We start from the raw sequence: 20,337 nt of genomic DNA, 5'->3' as shown, positions 1-20,337 counted from the left end.
TTACAAAAGACCTTGGTTCACTTAGATATTTTTTGGGTATAGAAGTTGCCAGGAGCCGTGAAGGGATGTTTTTGTCTCAACGGAAGTATGTTCTTGACTTATTAAAGGAAACGGGAATGTTGGGAGCTAAACCAGCAAATATTCCCATGGATCATAAAGTTCAGTTGTTTGAAGAAGGGTCAAAACCGGTTGATAGCAAAAACTATCGCTCACTAGTAGGGAAGCTACTTTATGTAACTGTGACCAGGTCGGATATTGCTTTAGCAGTAAGAAAAGTTAGCCAATTTATGGATAAACCAACTGAGGTACACTGGAATGCAGCTATAATGATTCTCAGATATCTAAAATCTTCTCCTGGAAAGGGGTTATTGTTCAGGAAAGGTGGAACTCTGGAGATAGTGGCCTATTCTGATGCTGACTATGCAGGATCTGTGGTGGATAGAAAATCTACCACAGGATTCTGTGTGTTTTTGGGAGACAACTTAATTTCATGGAGAAGTAAGAAGCAAAATGTGGTTTCTAGGTCGAGTGCAGAATCAAAATATAGGGCTATGGCCCAAACAACTGCTGAATTAATGTGGGTCCGTACTGTTCTTCATGATCTTCTGGTGAAGGTTTCCTCTCCTATGACCATGATGTGTGATAATAAGGCTGCAACATATATAGCGAACAATCCTGTCTTTCATGAGAGAACAAAGCACATTGAGGTTGATTGCCACTATGTAAGAGATATGGTTCAAGCTGGACATATCACTACCAAATATCTAAAGTCGGAAGATCAAGTTGCAGATATGTTTACAAAACCCCTTGCTAGACCAAATTTCTCAAAATGTTGTGACAAGCTGAGCATGATTGATATCTATGCTCCAGCTTGAGGGGCAGTGTTGAGAATTGGTGGTTTAAGTTTAAATCTTCTTAGTTTGGAGGTTATTTGAAATTTTTATTTAATAAGGGACTTAGATGTAATTTATTCTTTTGGCCTCTCTCTATTTAACATAGAGAGCAACCCTAATATGAATTAACGAGTTTTTCTTCCTGTGCAGCCGTCTCTCTCTCTCTCTACCTAGGGTTCGGTGCATCTCTCTAAGTATGGTTACATGTTCAATGAGGATTTTTGCATAAGATGCATCGGTGGTCTGATGTGAACCACTGTAAGCCATGTGGGCCAAGAGCATGTGTTGCTCTAAGATTTGTGTGTATGCATTGCAAAATCCATTTTGAAATTATTGGCTTTCTAAATTAATTGCTCTGTTAAATTGTAACGGGCCAAGGTCCCGCATTGTGTTTTGCATGTTGATTTACAAAACGATTCTTTTGTAAAGAATTTGACTTTTGTTAAAAAGATAAAAGAGATAAACATTGTAATTAATATTTTTTTTCTTCCTGGATGTCCCTTCCACAGTGTGAAAATCTTGGATGACAGTTTTGGGAAAACCGTGAGGATACTAAAACTCTGTATGCAATTTTGCCCCTGAATCCGATATGGTGGTTCGCCTTCCAGCCACAGTTTTAGGGAGTTTTCAGCTACTTTGCCTGGGGGTGGTGTTGTAGACACAACTCTTGTTATTGGTATACCAAGAAAGTGGTAATGTTGATTTCATTGGTGTCCCGACATTAGATGTTGATTTCTAATGTTTCGATGAACGGTGTTGATTTCTGATATCGGTTGAGGAACAAGTGTGAAACCCAGTAATAAAATAAAATTGTGTGTTAAACTGCAACTGATAACCTATCTTGAACTTCGGAAATTTGTTGTGCCCGTTTTGAGTATCGGCGGGTTTAATGAAAAGTGAAACTAAACTTGTGTACATTTAATAGGGTTATGCATGCGAAAGAGAACTCTGATAATAACTTAATAAATTGTTCATGCATGTGCATTGAAATCATGCATATTTATTGTTCAACATTAGTTCATGCATTCTTATTTGTTTTGTTTCATGTAAGATAATGTTATTGCATGATAATTGCTTTTAAATGATTGAATGGTAATTGAATTATGAAAGTGTTATAGTTATGTTCTTCTGAAAACTTGCATGAATTTGATTTATGCTTTTTCTTGCCTATTTGAATTTTTAGAGAAATTCGTATAAAGAATCTTTGATTCTTACCCAATACTTATGTTTTTCACAGGATCTAGAACTCAGTGATGAAAACGACTGCCATAGGGAGCCTACAAGACTGCGTGACTTACTTTTGTTATTCTTGGACAGTGTGGCTCTATGATTTTATACTTTAATTTAATTCTGTTCTCAAACTTTGATTTTTTTGGATTAATAAAGTTAGTTATTTTGATTAGATGGTTCAATGTAGAGATCTCTTGTAGTTTGAAAATTGTTAAGTCTGTGAGGCACTGAATCCTTTGGTTTTGGTTTCCGCATTTGTTTAAAAAAATAATAATTTTTCACTTTTCAACGGGGATGAGTTGGGGTCGTTACAATTTCGGCCATGACCCAAGTTACAGCTGAGATTATATTGATCAGATGCTATTGGGAGAGTTGGAAGTTCCAATGCATAACAGAACCCACTTTTTGTGACAATGAGTGTCATTCTATTGCAAAAAATCTTGAGTTTCATGAGAGGATTAAGTCCTTTGAAATAGATTGTCACTTTACAAGGAGGATATATGAAGATGGGCTGATTTTGCTTGAGTATGTACCCTCTAAAGAGAAAATTGCAGATGTATTCACTAAGAGCCTTGCTCCCTACTTAAAAATTTCTTACCAATCTTAGGATGATTCCACTTACATCATACCAAGTTTGAGGGGGAGTATTGGAAAATGTAATATTGGTGTATCACTGTTGTGTGTCTTACCACTTGTACATTTATTATTTATAAGGTTATTCTTGTCCTCTTTGGTAGTGCTGTTATAAAAGTCAAAGTAAGAGGGCCTTTTTAGTCTTATTTCTGATAGGATGTTAGTGGAGAGGTTGTTTCTTATATGCTGTTGTATTTGCCCTATTCTCTTTAATGAAGTTTTCTTCTAACTTTTCCCTTTCATTGCTTCCTCTCTTGGTTTCTTGTATCTTGGTTTGGCAGTGGAAAAATTTTACAAGCATCCATTTTCAAAATAGTCTAGACAAGTCTTGCTCTAAAATTTATCAGCATGTGTCGATAAGCTAAATAAAGCAAGTCTATAATCAAATTTATTGGGATGGAAATATGCATTTTACCAAATAATATTACAGTTCCTAATTTTGCCTTTTTCATATTAAAACTTTCATTTTTATGTTTGTTTAATTTTTCCTTTGTGTGGAGAGATATTTATATATTTTTTATTTTTGAATATTATACTTATAATTGCATTCAATGAAACAATATCAATTTTGATGCGGCTCTAATTTTTGCTTGGTTTTGCTTAATATAGGCGAGTTAGACAACATGAAAGGTTCAATTGGGCAGCCACTCATGGTGTAAATGAAGAAGAACTTCTTGAGAATTTGCCTGAGGATCTCCAACGAGAAATACGAAGGCATCTTTTTAATTTTATCAAAAAGGTACTTGCCGTAATTTGGTAGTAAGAATATTAATTTAGTGTAGTGTGATTGCCACCAGATGAAGTAATACTACCACAATTATTAGTGCATATAACAGTAATTATTAGTGCATATAAAATTCTTATTGAGCAACCGTATCCTTATGCACTAAATCATCTTATGCAAGTTTCTCAATGGCATATTTCCTTTGATACATCATGTCTGACTATATATCTTTCATAATTTTTAGTTTGTTCCTTTCTTTTTCAAATTTAATATTTTCTTAAAATATTTAAATGTGCACATCCCCTATGTTTTATGTATTTTCGCTTTTTTTAAACCTTTTAAAAAGAAAGTTTTGAAAATCAAGCTCATAGTGGCACCTATGGGTGCACAACGAGGCGAGCTCAGCTCAAGCTTGTCCGCGAAAATAAATGAACCGATCTTGAACACAGAACCAGGTTCTGTCCAGATTAATCAAGTTGTGGAACTCGATTAAGCTCGAAAAGCTTGATAAGTATTATGTATAATTTCTTTTTGTCATGTATCATGAAGGGTATTGTAGCATTAATGGGTGGAGTGTTGGACTACTTTTAGAAGTTGTCAGGTTTGAATCCTGCGGCTGGCCAAAATGCTTTTTATGTTTTGATAATGAGTCACTGATTTCACATGTATATTTCCCCAGCATCTTACATAGCAAAAACTGTTGGCCTACCCTATTGGTGAGGCCTTGTACTGTTTTCTCTTACCGTGGCGGGATCAAATCCCACCTCCTTAAAAAACATAAAACATTTTTTTTTTGTATGCTCAAGCTCGGAGCTGAGCGAGCTTGGACAGTACTGTTCAAGCTCGACCTTGAGCTTGAGCTGAAATATTACTGGCTGAGCCAAGCTTGAACAACCCAGGCTCGGCTCGTGTGCACCCCTAGTGGCACCACTATTGCTATCTGGTCACTATGTTCATATAAGGATGACTTTCTTTCTATGTGAGAGGGCACTTCAGTTGGCATGGGTATCTTATTTCAAATGACATGACACTTGGATGCACCAGGACACTTTATGGATGCAGTCAAATTAATGTGTCAGCCTACAGTGTGTCATTAACTTTATTCATTTTCCTTTATGATATTGATTACCTATATATATATATATGTGTGTGTGTGTGTGTGTGTGAACACACACACAACACACACTCGCATATACATATCAAACCTTTCTCCTAACACAACATGCTGTTTATTTCTATTTGCAGGTTAGAATTTTCACATTGATGGATGATGATATCTTGGATGCGATTTGTGAAAGGCTTAAGCCAAAACTCTACATAGAAGGGAGTCAAACTTTACGCTATGGTTGTGCAATTGAGAAGATGTTTTTCATTGTTCGTGGAAAAATGGAGAGCAAATGGGCTGAGACGGGATATAGTGTTCTCTCAGAAGGAGATGTTTGTGGTGAAGAGCTGATCACATGGTGCCTTGAGCATACCTCAGTGCATAGAGGTCCTTTCTCCTATGCCTATCTAGTTTTGGTTCTTTTCTAAACTTCACATGGTTGAAACCAATTTATGAACTTAAACCTGAAATAATAATGCTCATATTCGCACCTAAAAATCTGAATTCTTGAAAGCATTTCCTTTTAAAAAAGGAAATTTATGTAATATGCAGGGAACTGTGGGGGCCTTGCATGTGTCCTTTTTTTTCTGTGGAACATAAGTCTTCTATATATTATTTGGGACTAATTTTTTATTTAGTTAGTCATAATTTAATTGAAATAGTAAAGGTACACTTGATCTTAGAATGAGAGTTTTTTCAAGGCACACTCAATTATTTTCTCATGTCAATATGTTTGGGTTCTTTTTTGCTGGTAAAACCTAGGTAATATTTTTATTTCAGCTTTCATAATTAAAATCTCTCCTGAGCAGAGTTTTGTGGTTTAGCACAAGCCAAGTTGGGGTTCTTCAAAATTTTCATATTTTTCGGCAGGAGAGGTTAAGTGCGATCTCGTCTAGGGAATCATGTAGAATCAAATAAAACATCCTAATATTGATTGACCAATATGTAAACACACACATGTTTTTGTAAGGAAATAGGCGGAAGTGTAACCCATGAATGCACAAGCATTCACAAAGTCCAATAATGGACAAACACTACGGCATTCAAACAAGAAGTCCACAAAGGGACATTCAAACAAGAAGTCCACAAAGGGACAATCTGAAAGCCTAAAAAAAGCTACACAAGCATGAAAATAATGGAATATTTATTGGAATGGGCCTTGAAAGGCATGACCTATTCAAGGGGAATGACCCCTATTTATACAAAAAATGAAGCAAAAAAGGGAGAGCCATTGGGGGCCCCCAATGCGTGTACAAAAAAGGAGATTAAAAAAAAAATTACAAAAAATAAAGAGATAAAATAACCTAATTAAAAAATAGTTGTTTCAATAAACAACTATGTAAAAAGACAAAAATACCCCTATCAGGTACTACAAATGAATTACATAATTTATATATATATATATATATTTAACACTCCCCCTCAAACTTGACGGAGAAAGATATCCTGAAAGTTTGAAAATACAAAAAGAATCTTGGGAAGCAGTCTAAGTTTTCAAGGGAAATCTCCATCTTTATGACATCTCGGAAAAATCTTGCAAATATAAGTATTCAAAATGCCTTTATTGGTGATCATCCCTAAGCACCTTCATTGGTTATCTCCATGATGTATCGAAGGTATCACATCTTAAAGATCCTGCATAGAAAGAACAAACCAAAAGAAGACTTCAAGTACACAAAAAAATATTCTAGCCTAAGAGTTGCAAAATTTTAATCAACAATATATTGTAAGCAAGAATAACATAGTTTAAACAAAATAGTAATAACTTTTTTAATCATTAGATTTTAAGAAAGACAAGAGAAGCATCCCTCAAAGATGAAATTAAATTATAATCAACTTATTTGTCAAGAAACCATAACATTGATCATAAGAAGATTTGATTACTTAAAGGATATGATTCATTAAGAAGAGATACACAATTCTGCATAAAAATTATCTTAAATGAAATGGTGATCTTCCACGAAATTACTTGAATCACTCAAAATTGTGTCTGTAAAAGACACTTCAAACAAGACCCACAAAAGGGTATAAATGGAAGAACACAAAGTAAAATAATAAATCTTTTATTCATTATAAAAATGCTTAAGAAGCATTGATTATGCACCATGTGAAAATGTCTTCAAGACTAAAAGAAAATCAAGTTCGAAAAATGACTTTAATGTGAAAATATCTTCAATAAGATCAAGTCCAAAGATAACTTGATTAACCCAGAAGAATTACAAAGAGGCTAAGTGTAATGAAATATGCGGAAAAGCAAAGAGTGCATTAAGCACTTACAACATCCACTAATGAACAAACAAAAGGGCAAACACCCAAACCCACAAGAGACAACACAACATAAAAATATAAATGTCTCTTATTGAAAAGAGAGAGAGAGCTCTCAAGAATGAATAATACAAGAGGGGTTCACCCCTATTTATACACAAAAGAAGGAGAGGAGGAGTGGCCTTATGGCCTTAAAAGAAGCCCCACCTAGGGGCTCCCATGGAATCGTTGGGAGCCCCCAGCGGTCACAAATGTGACCGTTGGGGGCCCCATCGACTCCATGGTGGGGCCCCTTTTAGGTGGGCAAAAATACAAAAAATAAAAAGTAAAAAGAAAAAAAGAATTTGCAAAAAATAAAGAAAAGAAAAACAAGTACCCCTATCGGGTACTTGTGAAATGACTAAAATACCCCTATCGGGTATTTTAGATAATATATATATATATATATATATATAAACATATACATATATATGAATTACATATATTTTAACACCCTCCCTCAAGCTTTACGGGGATATAACCGAAAGCTTGTTAAGGAGAAACAAAAAACGAGGAGCAGCAAGGGCCTTAGTGAAGAAGTCCGCCAACTGGTACTCAGATGTAACGTAAGGTAGTGCTATGGTTCCTCTCAGGTATTCATCACTTACGTAATGGCAGTCCATCTCAATATGCTTAGTACACTCATGGAAGGTGTGATTGCTTGCAATATAAATTGCACTTTTGTTATCACAACACATCTTTGAAGGAGTAGAGATGACAATGCCCATATCACTGAAAAGACTTCTTAGCCATACAAGTTCCATGGTTGTGGTGGCCATAGTACGATATTCCGTTTCCGTTGAGGACAAGGATACTTTGTGTTGCTTCTTGCATCTCCAAGAAATCATAGTCACCTAAGAAAACACAAAATCCCGTAGTTGAGACTCGGTCATTGGGATTTCCTCCCCAATCAGCATCAGTATAAGCAATTAAATCAAGTGATGAGGAGCAGGAAAGAAAAACTCCCTTAGTTATGGTGTTTTTGATATATCTGACGATCCTTAAGACTGCACTCATGTGCACTGTTGTAGGTGCATGTTGAAACTGACTGACAGAGTGAACAACATGAGCTATGTTTGGCCGAGTAATGGATAAGTAGGTTAGAGACCCAACAAGTTGCCGGTAGGGAGTAGGATCCTCGAGAGGTGTTCCATCTTCCAACCTTAATTTTGCATTGATGACTTTAGGGGTTTCTGTCTTCTTATCATCAGAGATACCAGATTTGGAACAAATGTCAGCAGCCAGTTTCATCTGAGAGAATGCACCCTTGCGGAGAGTATGCCACTTCAATCCCTAAAAAGTATGTTAAGAAACCAAGATCAGACATGTCAAAATGTTCTTTTAAAACTTTCTTAATATCATAAATTCCTTGCTCATCACTTCCAGTGATGATCATATCATCAACATAAAGTAGTAAAATAACTACTGAAGACCCTGCACTTTTCACAAACAAAGCAGTGTCAGTATAACATGAACGAAAATTCAAACTTGTGATTACATTACTAAATCGATCATGCCAAGCCTTTGGGGCTTGTTTTAAACCATATAATGCCTTTTTAAGTTTGAGAATTTTATTTTTACCAATACATACTCCTGGTGGGGGATCCATGTAAACTTCTTCATTTAATTCGCCATTTAGAAATGCATTCTTAACATCTAGTTGATAGATAAGCCATTTTTTCACAGACGCAATGAAATATGCGGAAAAGCAAAGAGTGCATTAAGCACTTACAACATCCACTAATGAACAAACAAAAGGGCAAACACCCAAACCCACAAGAGACAACACAACATAAAAATATATATATCTCTTATTGAAAAGAGAGAGAGCTCTCAAGAGTGAAGAATACAAGAGGGGTTCACCCCTATTTATACACAAAAGAAGGAGAGGAGGAGTGACCTTATGGCCTTAAAAGAAGAGCCACCTAGGGGCTCCCATGGAATCGTTGGGAGCCCCCAACGGTCACAAATGTGACCGTTGGGGGCCCCATCGACTCCATGGTGGGGCCCCTTTTAGGTGGGCAAAAATACAAAAAATAAAAAGTAAAAAGAAAAAAAGAATTTGCAAAAAATAAAGAAAAGAAAAACAAGTACCCCTATCGGGTACTTGTGAAATGACTAAAATACCCCTATCGAGTATTTTAGATATATATATATATATATATATATATATATATATATATATATATATAAACATATACATATATATGAATTAGATATATTTTAACACTAAGTGCACAAAGGCACAATGAAATACTCACAAAGGAGTACAAATGCACAAAGGCATGAAAAAATCTTTATTTAGAGGACTCAAAATCTTTAGAAAGAACTAATTAGTCTTTATGCATGCAATTATGTGAACCATGAACATGAAACAACAATGAAAAGATAACAATTTTTATCAATAAAAGATGAGTTAATTAAATTTATGCATACCACAATGTGGACAGGATAAACATAATCCACTCACACATCCTAGAGTGAGTTTAAGTATAGAGAACCAAATATCAATATATATATATATATATATAACCAATGAATTGCATGATCTTTTATCGATAAATATTTTTTCATTCAAAGAAAAACAAGTAGTAAAGATTTAAAAATTCATTACAGAATTAAAAAATCCCACATGTTAAAGGGAATGATATATGCAAATCGAAACCAATTTGCAAAAAATTACATTCTCACTAATATCAAGAAGTGATATTTTGCCACCTTCAATAATACAATGCAAGATGCATGAAATTGTTTCAATCAATCATATCTCATAGAAGAGAAGATGAGTTAGACAATCTCAAACATTTAAATGAGTAAATTAGAGCATCGGTTTAACCATCACAAGCAATCACCTCTTAGTCGTCCAAACCTCAAATATCAAGTGTATCAACGACTAGACCAAGAGCATAAACAACATGTCACTAAAGAGCCAAAGACACACACAAGAGTGTGTAAAAACACCTCTTGTCTACATATAATGACACTTGAAATGAGTGTATCAGCGATTAAAACAAGAGTACAAAGCCAACAATGGGCTAAAAATCACACACGAAAGTGTGAACAAATGTCTCTTGTCTACATATAGTGACACTCAAAATCAAGTGTATCAACGACTAGAATAAGAGTACAAAGCCAACAATGGGCTAAAAAATCATATACGAAGATGTGAATCAACATCTCTTGTCTACATATAATTGAAAAGAAGTCGTCATTTACCTAGTTTACGGATCTGGATTGAATCCAGACCCATATCCATATAATAGTGTTATGTTATATTTTTAACTCTCATTAAAGGGTATTTTTGTACACTAATTATTTTGTAACCACTTAATATATGTATTATCGAATAGATCAATGTAAACGAATGATTTTCAGCTGTGACCTCCTTCATCTCCTTTTTCTCTATCACTTGTTTCCTTCCTTGTGCAGGTAAACCTGGAGGTAGTCTTCTAACATGGTATCAGAGCTTCGTTGAAGTTGGGCTTGGGATTGATTCTCTAAAAAGGGGTGTCTAAAGAGATGTTGAGTTCCAAGGCAAGAAATCTGTGAGTTCCAATTTACGTTTTCCCTCTTTTAAATCTGGGTTTTTCCAATCGGCGTCTTCTCAGATTCCAAAACCCATCCTATTTCTATCTGCATTCAATCTCCTTTCTAAACCCAATTTGCGTTCTCCTTTCTAAACCTAGTCTGCGTTCTCTTTTCAATCTGCGTGTTCCCTTTTTAAATTTGTGCTCGTTCTTCTTCCCTTTAAATACGTTATTTCTTTCTCTTTAAATCTGGTTTCTTCAAATTTGCGTTTTCACAGAATCCAAAACCCAGATCCTCTTCCAAAAAACGTTTTTGTGTTTCAAGTGTCCACTTCTGAAACTTTCTTCTTCAAGAATCGGTAACGTGTCTCCACGTTAATCGATTCTGATCTTCCTTCGTTGCCAACAATCTGCTTATTTAAGCAGGGATTATCGACAGGGTCCTCTGTTGCTAAGCTGGTCTCATTTGAAATATTTCTGTTTTCATATTTATCATTCTTATTATTCGAGATTACAATTTTTTTTTTTTTAGAAACTAGATATACTCATTCAATAAGGATCCGATTCAGTGTTGATATAATCAGTCTTGTCATGTTCGCTGGCCACAACAAGATATAATTTTCTTGGTTTATTAACTTCTGCAAAAAAAAAGGCAGAATATTAAAAGTGGCTGAGTATTAAAAGTGGATGATTTTTTATTCGATTGAATCTGTCCAGAAATTCTCTTTTTCTTTTAACACCAACTTCCCGTATTTTTCTTCAATGGACTCCTCGCTCCCACAAACAGCTCTTTCTTCTAATTTTCTTAGTCAACTCGTCTCTGAGAAGTTAAACAACACCAATTTCTTGACTTGGAAAAGACAGATCCTTCCTTTCATAAGGAGCCAAGATCTCTCTGGACATTTGGATGGGTCAATTCCAACCCCTCCAGAATTTATCTTGCAGGAAAAGCAAGATAGTAAAGGGGTATCTTCTACTGCTTTTCTCAGAAATCCGGATTACATTGCTTGGATGAAGAGTGACCAAGCATTGGTGGCATACATCAGTTCTACATTATCGCAAGAGGTTCTTGTAGCCATTCTTGATGATTGTTCAGCCAAGGAATTGTGGGACAAGTTACTTCAGACATATTCACAAATATCTGAGGCCAGAGTTGTGTTTCTTAAGCGAGAATTTCAGATGTTGAGGAAAGATTCCATGTCTATCCTGAAATACTTAAATAAAATGAAGACCATCACGGATCAGTTGGCTATCGTGGGATGTGTGGTTAATGATAAAGATAAAGTACAACAAACTCTAAGTGGGCTGGGGCCAGACTATCATGTTCTAAGAATGTCTTTATTGTGTCTCCCAGATCTTCCTAAGTTCGAAGATCTACGTGCAAAATTATTGCAATATGAGATGAGTCTGAAGGGCTTCTCTGAAGAAAATTATGTGCAATCTGGGACTCAAGAAGTTCTTGCCACAGGGTTGACTTATGGCAGAGGAAGAGGAAGTGGTGCCTTTCGAGGCAGGAGCGGACAGGGAAGACCTGGCTTTGGGGGTCGTGGACTACTTCCAACGCCCAATGTTTCTCCCAATCAACAAGGTCAAAGGCCCATTCCTATCTGTTTTTTATGTAAAAAAAGGGGACATATTAAAGCAAATTGTTGATTCAATCTACAAAATAAACGAAAATCTTCACAACAAGAGGCTAAGAAAGACACAAAAAACTCAAAGGCCAGGGGAGAAGTAAAGGAGTTACTATTGGCAGCACTGGCGGGACTGAATATGAAGCAGAATGATGGAGGCACTTGGTACGTTGATTCATGGGCAGCAACCCATGTTTCAGGTGATGCGGGTAAACTCACCCTATTTCTTATGTTGGTAGAAATAGTATAGTCACAGGAGATGGAACTCATCATTCAATTTCACACATTGGAAATGTTGTTATACCCATGTCTAAATCTTCCCTCAAACTTTCAAATGTTCTTTATGCTCCAAATATTGAGAAAAATATTGTTTCCGTCTCAAAACTTGTTGATGATATTAATGCCTCAGTAGAATTTACTCCCTCTTCTGTTTATGTCAAGGATCTTCGCACAAGAGAGACATTCGCTGAGGGAAAAAGACGAGGCAATATGTACATTTTTCAAGAAGATCCCTCCTTCACAGTCCATTCCACTTGTTCATCCTTGAAGCTCTATCAGCGTCCATCATTGGTTTCTTCTGAGTGTGTTTTTGCTATTTCTGAATGTAATAAGCCAATTCTTTGGCACAGTCGTTTGGGTCACTGTGGCAGTCATTTTATTGAAAAACTTGTCTCAAATAATTTGATTCCCAAGTCTAGTTTGGGTTCAAAAGCAAATGAAATAAAATGTTCGAGTTGTCATTTATGTAAGAGTCATGTTTTACCCTTCAATTCAATCAATAAAAGAGCTTCAAGGCCTTTCGAGATCATATGTTCAGATGTCTGGGGTCCTGCGCCAATTGCTTCTGGCTCGAGAAGTAGATATTACCTTATCTTTGTTGACAACTATTCGCGTTATACTTGGATATTCTTCATGAAGCATAAATCAGAAGTTATTGGACTATTTCAAAAGTTCTATTCCTTTGTCAAAAATCATTTCTCTACACTTCCAATGTGATGGAGGGGGAGAGTTCTCCTCAAGTGATTTTATTGAATTTCTCCAGCATAATGGAATAAGGAGAAGAGTGTCTTGCCCACACACACCTTAACAAAATGGGATTGCTGAGAGAAAGCATTGACACATTGTTGAGAGTACAATGAGCATGATGCATGATAGTAAACTCCCTATTACTTTATGGACATAGGCTTTTTACTCTACAGTGTATGCGATAAACCGTCTGCCTATGACACTGTTGGAAAACAGATCGCCATACTTTACTCTTTTTGGCATTCATCCTGATTACCATGAATTACGTGTTTTGGGGTCTGTTTGTTATGTGCACGTTAACAGCTCATTGAGGCATAAGTTTCAAGACAAAGCTTTGAAGTGTAGATTTGTGGGGTATGCGGATGACTATAAGGGGTATAGGTGCTATGATCCGTCGAGCAAACACATAAAAGTGTCGAGAAATGTTATTTTTGATGAGATGAACTTTGATAATCAACCAACTAATCCCTCCAACTCATGGTCCAATGTTGAGGTATATCACCCATGGTTAAGCTCCAAACTCTTTTCCAACATTAATAATGAATGCCCTCCGGACTGTAGTCAAAAGGAAACATGTGAGGAGACAGAAGGTGCATCACAATCAGAAGACGTTATTGCACAACCCTTGGAAACAGGAAGGTATAAGGGTATCGTCTACACCCGACGTGAAAAGCAACTTTCAGCTATCCCTATTCCCTGTCCGGACCTTAATATACCTCCTACTCCTTCACAGACGTTGGCTATCAGGAGGTCTACTCGGGCTCGACACCCACTTGACAAATGGGTCAACTACAAAAATTTCTCTCTGGATTTTCAATTGTTTTTGACAGCCATAAACAAAGAAGATGAGCCTCTCACATTTTATCAAGCTGTCAACTCAAAGAAATGGATTGAAGCGATGAATGAAGAAATGGAAGCCTTACATGAATGTGGCACTTGGGAGGTTGTTTCCAGACCACCAAATAGGAATGTAGTTGGATCGAAATGGGTGTACAAGATCAAATATAAACCTAATGAGACTATTGAAAGGTACAAAGCCAGACTTGTTGCCAAAGGATTCGCACAACAGCAAGGGCAGAATTTTGATGAAACCTTTAGTCATGTTGTGAAAATGGGGACCATTCGAATTGTGTTGGGTCTAGCTGTTGAACATGGATGGCCATTAAGTCAGCTAGATGTTAAAAATGCCTTCCTGCATGGAGATCTAAAGGAGGAAGTTTATATGGAGCAGCCCGCAGGCTGTGCGGAACAAGATGCTAATCAATATGTGTGCAGATTAAAAAGAGCGATATATGGTTTAAAACAGGCATCTCGTTCTTGGTTCAAGAGTTTTTCACTTGAAATACAAAGACATGGTTTCTCTAGATCTCTTCTTGATCATTCATTATTTATCTACAAGAAGCAGAGTGTGACCACACTCTTATTGATATATGTAGATGACATCATCATTACAGGAAACTGTGAAACTCATATTGAGGAAGTAAAGAAATTGTTGAATCAGAGATTTAAAATGAAAGATCTGGGAGATCTACGATATTTTCTTGGGGTGGAAGTCGACAAGATAGGTGATATTCTTATTCTCACTCAACACAAGTACACAGTGGACATTTTCAGTAGAGCGGGTATGATGAATTGCAAACCCTTGGCAACCCCAAGTGTCATGCATCAGAAATTGAGCTATAAAGAGGGAGACTTATATGAAGATCCTACTAGATACCGCAACATAGTAGGTATGTTACAATATCTAACATTCACTCGACCCGATATAGTGTATTCTGTCAATCAAGTATCTCAATTTATGCATGAACCTTGTATGTCACATATGGAGGCAGTTAAGAGAATATTAAGATATCTAAAAGGCATAGTTGGCGATGGACTTGTCTACAGAAAGAGTGGGCTGAATCAAGCCGCACATGAGATCATTGTTTATGTTGACACTGATTGGGCAGGAGATCCAGATGAATGCCGATCGATATCTGGTTATTGCAGTTTTCTTGGGTCAAACCTAGTTTCTTGGAGCAGTAGAAAGCAGAAAGCCATAGCTAGATCGAGCACAGAGGCCGAATACAGATCGATGGCTTCTGCGACCGTAGAGGCTACATGGATAAGACATCTCCTCACAGAGATAGGAGAATCGATTGCTCAATCACTTTTACTATGTGACAACCAAAGTGCTATCAATATGTCTTTCAATCCTATTTATCATAGTCGGGCAAAACATATTGAGATAGATCAACATTTTGTAAGGAAAAAGGTCGAAGAAAAAGAAATTGAGCCCAATTTTGTCAGAACAGAAGAACAAGTTGCAGATATATTCACAAAAGGATTAACAAAGGACAAGTTTTGGATGTTAAAAGGCAAGTTGTTCATGATCCAAGATCATGTACAACTTGAGGGAGGGTGAAAAGAAGTCGTCATTTACCTAGTTTACGGATCTGGATTGAATCCACACCCGTATCCATATAGTAGTGTTATGTTGTATTTTTAACTCTCTTTAAAGGGTATTTTTGTGCCCTAATTATTTTGTAACCACTTAATATATGTATTATCGAATAGATCAATGCATACGAATGATTTTCAGTCATGACCTCCTTCATCCCCTTTTTCTCTATCACTTGTTTCCTTCCTTGTGCAGGTAAACCTGAAGGTCGTCTTCTAACAATAATAACACTTAAAATAAGTGTATCAGCTACTAGAGCAAGAGTACAAAGTCAACAATGAGCTAAAAATCACATACAAAGGTATGAATAAAACATCTTTTGTCTACATATAATGACACTTAGATAAGAGGCATAAAAAGGAGAAGACACCCGAGGTAAGAAGGCTTATAATGGAAACACTAATGCAATTAAAAAATATCAATTTTGACCATATTTCGAAACACCATAGTTTCAAAAATTAGATATCCATCACAGATACACATAATTAAAAGCATCCATAATAAAAACAATGGCAAAAAAAATGAGTGATTCAATATACTCGCAATCAGAGATTACATAATTGTCAGTTAGAGTCAAACTACAAGTTGACAATCTAAAATGACATAAAACGAGGTGCACACAACTCACCCCAACAAACATCTCTGATTTAACAATAATAAGGCTAAGAAGATTGATGCATCATATAAAAGTCTGTGATGGACAACACAAATGCCATAAGAAGGCAATAAATACTCACAGAAATCATTTTTCAAATAGGTGAGTTCATAACAGGAATCGATATTAAAAGACAATTTCAAATCGAAAAAACCAATAATGGTAGATGACCAATCTTAGAAAAAGTGCAGTCATATGCATAACAATTTGTCTTATGACAACCTTTTGAATAAACAAGAATCATGCTTAACATAATCAATTCCTCAAAATAAATTCACCGATCAAGGAATAGATGCGCTAGGACACATTACATACAAAAACTCTATTAAATTTTAAAGAGAAGACAATAACATATTATCTTAAAAGGAAGTCTTTTAAATCAAAAGTCTATTATGAGACAAACAAAGCATGTAATATTAAGGAAATAATACATATAAAGTTTTTAGAAGAACCTTTTACAATATCAAAGTAAACATAATTACTATCAATCATGAATACTTGAAGCAATAAGATATCAAATAACTTATAGCCACGTAGGTTATATAGAAGGTATGAAATTATACCTAACATAATTCATAATGCAATCTATTTTTGTGTGACTATCACACATTTTTAGAGAAATTGAGTTAACATTATAAAATGCATTTAAAGCGTCTAATACAAGATTCACTTTCTATATAAAAGTCAAATAGAGATGAATACAAACATCTAAGATCATTCTCAAGCATAACCAATTGAGAATGTTTTTCAAAGAATTAGTTTCGTATAATGAGAGAAACATCTTAAAGTCAACCATTGAAATCACATAAAATATGAGACATGAACATGTCAATATGCAAAATATTCATGATATTATGATAAAACCAAAAGCATACAACAAGGGAATTAGCAATATGAAAAGCATAATATTTAAGATTTTAAAGGAAAACCATATATTCTTGTAAAATATAATTTTTATGACAATATGCATAATTAAAACAAATATTTTATATGGAGATATGCTTACACACAAGATTTAATGATTTCTTTAAAGAATTATTCATTTTTAACATATTTAGCAAGAGGCTACTACATTTTAAATACATTTTCAAATGCATACCGTAAATATTTAAAGTAGAGAATCCAAAGAAAATAACAAAACTATCCATATATATTTATATATATAATGATCAAGAAAATAAGTGTTTTCTCATGCATAATGCATGAGATAAATAATACAAGAGACACCTTTTAAAAAGTATGCGATACATACCGGGTAAATTCTTTATTTGAATCCAAATTTTGAGTGGCATGCTTTTCGAGGCGACCACCGTGATGACGCAACACACGAGCTATTCTTCTAGAGACCAATCTTTGATACCATGTAAGAAAATAGGCCTAACTGTAACCCAAGCATTCACAAAGTCCAATAATGGACAAGTACTACGGCATTCAAACAAGAAGTCCACAAAGGGACAATATGAAAGCCTAAAAAGGCTACACAAACATGAAAAATAATAGAATATTTATTGGAATGGGACTTGAAAGCCATGACCTATACAAGGGGGAATGACCCCTATTTATACAAAAAATGAAGCAAAAAAGGGAGAGCCATTGGGGGCTCCCCATAGAGACGTTGGGAGCCCCCAATGGTCACATCTGTCACCGTTGGGGGTTCCAACAACTCTATGTGGGACCCCAATGCGTGTACAAAAAAGGGGATTAAAAAAAAGAAATTACAAAAAATAAAGAGATAAAATAACCTAATTAAAAAATAGTTGTTTCAATAAACAACTATGTAAAAAGGCAAAAATACCCCTGTCGGGTATTACAAATGAATTACATAATTTATATATATATATATAGACATGTATATATATGTATGTGTGTATATATATTTTTAACAGTTTTGACCCATACATTCTTTGTTGGTATCCAATTTTTTTTTAATAAGAATAGGATGGTTGGACATAGTAGTGTTTAAAAACATGCCGAGTGAACTCAGTCACTCGGTCGACTTTGCTCGACTGGGCCAGTTACCTGGTCAAGCATGTAAACGACCAGGTTTGCCACAGGACTCAGCCAAGTCAGCCAAATTTTCATATGACTCAGCCATGACTTGACTGGGTCAACTTATGACTCAGACTAGTCATATATAGGTAGATTATTTATTTGTGTACTTATTTATAGATAAGTATATGATGTGTATATTTTACATAAATATATGAATGTATACTTATATAGTTGTATATGATATACACATATATTTATAAATATCTATAGGTTCTATGCATTTGAAGGTTAACATGACCCTGCCGAGTCACTCAGTTGACCTGCTGAGTCATGAGTCATGCATTGCCGAGTCGATTCTCGTGGGTTTTAAAACATTGGGACAGTGTAAAGCATATGTTAGAGAGTATTCTAATAAATGAGGTTGCTCTTGAGTTTTCAAAGGATTATATTTATTTTGCTTTTGAACTTGCCTTTATTTTTCTTGATAAAACTCATTGGCCTTAGTTAATCAAAGAAAGGATGTAAGAAGGGTATCATAACTCATATTGGTCGGGATCAAAATAAGATAGGTATTGTAAATAATCACATTTTTCACCAAAAAATCTCTAAAAATCTAAAAAAAAATCATAGAATACAAGATAGATGTAACTAAACATAGATATGCCATTAAACATTCATGATTTAACTAAACATAGATGTCTCATCTCATGTCACAATCAACTAAATATAGATCTCGTTACACACAAGTTTTATGACAAAAGATACAAAACATCAATCATCTTCACTATCAAACATCCAACGTTCGACATCAGAGATGACATCTTGTTGTTGGCCTTGTGGCTCTTTATTTGGTTGCATAGCTACTTCCCAAGCATGTGTCAATGCTTGTTCCTCTCTCTCCCTTAATCTAATATTCATATTTATGAATTCTTCTAAATCAACATGTTTTTAATATTTTTTATGAAGCTCTGTAACGCTCCGAAATCTTAACCCAAATTTTTGAAGATTTTTTTTTTAAATACAGCAGAAACCAGTCATACCATAGGGCTAAGCATTACAGAACATTACAGGTGGAGAAAGACCAAAACATTCTTTTCATTTCAATATCAATGAAAATTAAGATCAGAGTTCTCACATTATCCTTGGAACAATAAATCCAAAATCCCGATCGAAGTCTCATCCCGCAGTCGCTCCTAACTCCAATTCTTCACCTGAAAATTTATAGGAATTAGACTACAACTGTCTAAGTAGGAAATCTGTAACTTTTAATGTGATACATCATGAATCTAGTATATGATATGGGTGTCAAGTATGATGTTCAGTTTATACCAAAAATAAGCCAAGGTTTATAATACGACAGTCAACAATTTATCAGAAGTTAACTGACAGGTAACATCAATAACAACATTTATATATCTCACAACTACAATTACGAATCCACACAAATATTCAGAGGAAGGCAATTATGACAATTCATAATTCAGGTAAGCATTCATACCACATGGTACATCCATTAGGCATAAAAGAACACCAATCAATACCATGAATTACAAATCAAGTACAACAAAGCATTTAACATGCATTAGAAGTTAAACATGTATCCATCAAACATATAACAATTAAAGGAACAAATAACATATGTATGTTCTAATGCATAGCATGAATATGCATCATTTATGTGCAATGCATGCACGCTTTATTATTTTTCCTTAAAGTTTTCCTTTCCATATGCATGCCCTATTAAATGCATACAATTTAAGTTTCTCTTTTTAATTACCGTTGCCCGCGGATACACCAAACAGGTACAATCCCAGGGTAGCGTAACACACAATTTGTATTTTATTACTGGGTTCCCAACTTAGCCCTCGACCGAATCACCTTCGGAACATTAGACCTCCGCATCTAATGTCGGGGACACAAGAGACACCCTACGCCCGCAAGTGTCACTTGGTACCATAAACAACAACGGTGTCAAAACACACCACCCCCAGGTAAAGTGACGGACTCTCCTTAAAACCATGGGCAGGAGAAGAAACCTCAATATCGGGTTCAGGGGACCAAATTTCAGCACACGAAGTTTTTGTATCCTCACAGTCTCTCCAAGACCGGTTCTCCAAGATCCTCATTCTCCAGATGAGATATCCCAGAACGTATATTACACTGTTTTTATTCATTAT

At 35.4% G+C, this 20,337-nt stretch overlaps 1 protein-coding gene across 4 annotated transcripts in view; it reads left to right on the top strand.

Moving 5' to 3' along the window:
• LOC149841099 (putative cyclic nucleotide-gated ion channel 20, chloroplastic) overlaps positions 1-20,337 on the top strand; it is a 120,510-nt gene that overhangs the window by 77,929 nt on the left and 22,244 nt on the right. For 3 of the 4 annotated variants that reach the window (XM_090003590.1, XM_090003591.1, XM_090003589.1), the window contains 2 exons: positions 3,366-3,495; positions 4,726-4,972. In XM_090003590.1, coding sequence (XP_089859716.1) covers positions 3,366-3,495; positions 4,726-4,972 — 377 coding nt within the window. Of the gene's footprint in view, positions 1-3,365; positions 3,496-4,725; positions 4,973-10,318; positions 10,439-20,337 lie in introns of those variants that run through there. The other variant, XM_090003592.1, reaches the window with a different exon arrangement.

Source organism: Nuphar pumila, chromosome 4, assembly GCF_984573655.1.
Source record: "Nuphar pumila chromosome 4, dmNupPumi1.hap1.1, whole genome shotgun sequence".
Lineage (NCBI taxonomy): Eukaryota > Viridiplantae > Streptophyta > Magnoliopsida > Nymphaeales > Nymphaeaceae > Nuphar > Nuphar pumila.
This window is presented reverse-complemented; position numbering and strand designations above follow the sequence as displayed.